At 36.5% G+C, this 5,383-nt stretch overlaps 1 protein-coding gene across 2 annotated transcripts in view; it reads left to right on the top strand.

Annotated features, from left to right (window-relative positions):
* Positions 1-5,383, top strand: part of crfb1 (cytokine receptor family member b1) — a 39,622-nt gene that overhangs the window by 8,727 nt on the left and 25,512 nt on the right. For both annotated transcript variants that reach the window (XM_016560847.1, XM_016560846.1), the window contains 2 exons: positions 1,818-1,911; positions 2,223-2,343. In XM_016560847.1, coding sequence (XP_016416333.1) covers positions 1,860-1,911; positions 2,223-2,343 — 173 coding nt within the window. In that variant the 5' untranslated portion in view covers positions 1,818-1,859. The remainder of the gene's footprint in view (positions 1-1,817; positions 1,912-2,222; positions 2,344-5,383) is intronic.

Below are 5,383 nucleotides of genomic sequence, written 5' to 3'. Positions count from 1 at the left end.
TTTTGGCACAGACCCGCCCTGAATGAGCTGTCATCAGTCTGCCATTGTTTTGACGCCGGAGCAGATGTAGACAAGAATGACTCCTAAGCGATTGAGGCGTTCTGTTGTTGGATGTAATAATGAACATAGCAGTCGTCATTTACTCCCAACATCTGTGCCGCTGAAGACGCAGTGGATTACAATTGTTTTTAAAGGGAATGACCCCCCGAATACCGACTTGTGCCGGTATTCGGTAATGCGATATATCACGGTAATGAATATGCACGATATTGTTATCGTGGGCACTTCTAAATACCGTGAATAATTATATATTACAAATTATTCCGAATTTTGAATGCATTTTAAGAATACTTTTCCCATCAACTGGTCAAAATGCACAACACCGCTGTATGCTGCGTGAAAGACGCGTGCGCACTCTGATGTAAACAAGCGCGGACGAGAAGCACATGGCGGAACATGTGAGAGACGCTCTGGATGAAAGCGCACTTTCACTCTCTGACAGCAGATGGTGCTAAACTGCAGAAATAATAATAATAATAATTATAATAATTCATTTAAATGCAGCCTTTACCCCGGAAACCCTGTAAACAAAGCAGCTGCACTACTTTCTGTTTCTGAATCGTGTTTAAATGATTTAAGCAGTCATTCAGATTTGTGTATTTGCTATGATGTTCATCACAGCGCCAAATACTTACATATTTAGACTTAATAGGCTATTTATTTTCTAACTTTTTTTACATTTTAATCTGGACTACAACATGCCCTAGATATTGTTTGAAAGTGTTTTGATTCTTTATTGTTCGGTCACACTTTACATTAGGGCTTCATTAGTTAACATTAGTTAATTCATTAGTTAACATAAACTGCCAATGAAAAATTCTTCTGAACATTCATTAGTCTTAGGTAATTACAATATTTAATAACACGTTGTTAAAATTGAAAGTTGCAACTGTGTTATTTAATGAGCTAACATGAACTAAGACTTGTATTTTTTAAACAAGGATTAATAACTTCTGTAGCAAATGTTGCTATTGCTCATTGTGAATGTTAATGCATTAACTAAGGTTAACTAATGAGGTCTTATTGTAAAGTGATACCTATTGGTCTTTATAGTTCTTTTGCACTTTAATCTGTGTAAAATTTTTTACTTTATACATTTTTCTGTATTGCTTTATTGCATTTAAATGTTCAGTTATTTTTGTTATAAGAAAAAATGTTGTTATACTGTATTATGACAGCACTTTTTTTAAACTAAATTTCAATATCGTGATAATACCGTATACCGTGATAAAAGCATTGGCAATTAATCGCAACATGAGAATTTGATACCGGCATATCCCTACCCCCGATCTACCTAAATGCTTCTTATGTTCGCTCAAAACATTCATGATCCAGCTATGAATCTTTGCAAATGGCCTTTCCTAATAATGTGCTAGATAGCAAGTTCCGTGGCTAAATGTGGCTAAAGTTTACAGTCTCATGAGAATGGCTCGTCACCCCATGGAAGAGAGGGGCGGAGTCAGCAGAACTCATTAGCATTTAAAGGGACATGCACCGAAACGGGTCGCTTTGAACAGAGCTGTTTTTGACAAGGTAAAAAGGGTGTTGTTTTACACTACCATTGAGAAATTTTAACCAAAGTATGTTATAGACCTTTTATTAAGACCCTAAAGAATCAGATCAACTTGTGGAAAATGGGCATCCGATGACCCTTTTAATGTTACAATAAAGGTTTGGTAAATAAAGGTCTCTTTTTCCTTGTTCCTCTTTTCTTGGTGGCCCGTCTGAATCATTTCTCTTTTGTACTTTTATTTCAGTGTGAGGTTGCTGCTATTTGTGAATTATGATCAACAGTCAAAATGAGGACCACTTACATGGGGCAGCTTTTCCTCATGTCTCTCTTCTTTACAGGTATGATGGGGGGGGGGCACATTGTGTGAAATCTAGCAGCCAATGTCTTTTGTCTCAAAGTCGTTTGTATGATATTTAATCATGAACTAAATACTGTTTTAGTCCATGACTAAAGATTGAATAAATGCTCACAAATAAACCACAGAAGCTTTTATTATCATTTTAAGTTTTTTTTATTTTTTATATTTCCAACAATTTTAGGTGTTTTGGGTATTTTTGATAAACTATTGGCAAGACAAGACAAAAAATAAAAGATAAACATTGATTGTTTGTGGTATGTGTCATATTTCTTTATGGTTTTCTTCTTCTAGTGCTTAACACAATCCCTGCTCCTGTCAACTTTACAATATTGTCTCATAACTTCAAGCACATTTTACAGTGGAGCCCTGGAATAAATTCTCCTCCACAGACTGTTTTCAATGTAAATCGAAGGTGAGTGTTCTCAAAGAGCAAATTAGTCAGGAAGCAATTCTGCAACAAGTAGATAAAACCTTTCCGCTCACCTCATTGTGAAGGACAGAATAAGAAGTTACTTTTTTTTTGCACACTGAAATTCAGTGCAAAACAGCTGGAAAAGGTTATGTTGTCCAAGTTTTGAATCTTTCTAGAAACATTGTAAAAAGTTAGCAAAACATAGCATGATCACTTCTAACACTAGGGATGGAATTTGTCATTGCCATTATGTTTGATACAAACAAATATATCTCAGCTCCCAGGTAACACCCTTTCCAGCCTTTCCTTTCAAGTGTTTCAAACTGTGTACGTTTGCACACATGCAGCTCATGATACAGTGTTTGTGCATCTGAGTAAGTGATGGGTGATTTAAACTGGTTCTTCAAATGGTTTGTTGCAGTTAATGGTTAAAACAATTTAATTAGTTCTTTTAATGTCATCCCATAATCTCAACATTTTGTACGTTCTAACTCATGTCTGTATGTCTCAATGTACAGTTTTTAGTCTAGTGAGTGATGTACTGCTAACTTGTGACCTGGTTGTTTATTCAACAATTATTTGTTTGTTTGTTTGTGCATTATATTTAATGCAATTGATCAATTATTTTGTCCTTTAATATACAGTGGTGAGAATAAGATTGAGAACCTTTGAAAATATCTGGATTTCTACATTTACTAATTTCAAGATCCTCCTTTAGAAGCAATCTGCCACCAAACATTTTTTTGTAGCTGCTTCTAAAACTTTTGACCAATTTTATATCATGCCTCTCTACTGTTTCAGTTTGTAAATATTTCTGGGTTGTTTTGATAGCACAGCCCTCCTTAGGGTAAGCCACAGCATCTAAACTAGCTTAGGTCAGGGGGCTCAGGAAAACATATTTTCTTCTTTTCTATACATTGTTTTACTTGTGTGTTTTTGGACATTGTTTAGTTACAATGGAAGTATGCCACAACAAAATCATCAAAAATCAATCAAATGACTCACCAGCTTTTTGTCGGAGGCATCCAATAGACGTATAATATCCCCCCTCCCAGTTATATTATCAGGACCAATTTATACTGGGCACTCCTTTCCTAGGCCTACGGTCCAGATAAGAAATACTTCTACGTGGGTGGGGTGAGTTTGCCTCCCATTCAGTGCACTGCACCTGGCACTCCCACTCCATTGCGACTGGTTGGCAACCTTTGAGCCTTTCACCTACTCTGTAGAGTCTGTTAGAATATCTTTATAAAATTACTTCCCTGGGGACATTACGCCCTGATACCCCCCCAGTGGATGCTTGCTCAACAGCCATAAACCGACTGGGACAATGTCATGTGTGTCAGAGGGCAGTCCACTTTCTCATTTTATTTTTTGAAGAGGCAAAAGCTAAAAACACCACTCTATGCCAGCATAAAAACTGGGATTTCCATGCTACAGAATTCCATGTCTGGGAGTTCATTTTGAATTATTCAGCCTTTTAACAGCAGTCTCATTGGCTAGCGCTCACCTGTTACCACCCTGTTATGCCTTCAGTTCCAGCAAACACTGCAGTCTGTAGCATGGTGACGCACTTAATTAGATCTGTTACATAATGGATGTTTTACGGTTTTACGATTAATTTTATTACAATTTAAAAACATTTAAAATTTATCCAGGAGTAGCCATTGGTTTTGGATCATTTTCTCTTCTTTTTATTCTTGGCATCTTAATTTAAAGTCTTAATAAAGATCTTAATAAATATTTTGCAGTATGTTTTAGTTTAACTCTTGTACTTATAGCACAAAGAGTGAGAACAAAAATAATATTTAATTCATACAAGTAGTAAGTAGATTGTACAGAGCAGTAGCAGTAAAATTTACTTAAAATGTGTGAGTGCAAATTGTTACAAAGATTTTTTTTTTTAAGTAAATCCTAAAAGTTATTTTTTTTCAGTGCACAAACCTCCGTTATTCAATGGTAAAAACCTTGTTAACTCCATTTGAGTATGATATTCATAAAATGTTAGAAGTAGGGTAGGCAATTTCAGAAAGGCTAGCGATAACAAGCTAGTAGGGATGCAACGATATCAATATCGTGATGTCGCGATAGCAAAACTGTCTCGATATTATCGTGGTCACATGACAATATGAAATGATAGGTCTTCTGGGCAAAAAGTGTAGTTTTTGAAGGGGTGGTTGATTGTGATTTCACTTTTTCAACTTTAGTTAGTTTGTAACGTTGCTGTTTGAGCATAAACAATATCTGCAAAGTTATGACGCTGAAAATTCAATGCAAACGGAGATATTGTCTTTTAAAATTATGGTAGTTTAATGCCTAAAAAAAGGCTCGTAGGGACTACAACGAGCTACTTCCTGGGTTGGTGACATCACAAACCCAGAAATTTACAGAAACCCCGCCCCTGGGAACATGCAACAAAAGGGGCGGGGTCATGTTGCGCTGCTTTAGAGAAGAGGAAGAGTTGTTGCCACGCCGTCAAAACTAGGGGTGTATGAAAAAAATCTATTTATATATGAATCGTGATTCTGTCTTCTAACGATTCTAATGGATTCACAAGTTTCAAAATCAGTGTTCTAAAGCAGCGGTTCTTAATCCTGTTCCTCGCGTCCCCCTCCGCACACGCTCTGCATCTGTCTCTCTCTGTCTCTCTTTGTCTCTCTCTCTCTCTCATTCAGATCATCAGCTCAGCTCCACCAATGAACTGTGTTCCAATTATACACTTTGTGTATAGACAGACAGATATTTTTCACATAGCTACGAGGAGTGTTAAACATGGATACGCACACGGTTGCCGTGGTAGCAAGCAATACTTGCTGGCAAACACTTCTTACTGTTACAAAAATGCTACAACGCAGTCATGTATTCTGCTGTATTAAAGCTTTAATCTGGATAAAACTGTATATTAGAAGCTAACATAAGCAGTAGCATTTACAAATAACTGCTCAAATAAGTGCATCAATGTATAGGACAACAACAAACAAAAAAAAAAAACATACCATTCTGAAATGTCCTGTAAGAGCCGTGCTTGCACAGGTTCTGC

This window comes from Sinocyclocheilus rhinocerous, unplaced genomic scaffold (assembly GCF_001515625.1).
Source record: "Sinocyclocheilus rhinocerous isolate Xijiao unplaced genomic scaffold, SAMN03320098_v1.1 scaffold1973, whole genome shotgun sequence".
NCBI classification, from domain to species: domain Eukaryota; kingdom Metazoa; phylum Chordata; class Actinopteri; order Cypriniformes; family Cyprinidae; genus Sinocyclocheilus; species Sinocyclocheilus rhinocerous.
Note: the sequence above shows the minus strand (reverse complement) of the source record. Positions and strands in the feature narration are given on the sequence as shown.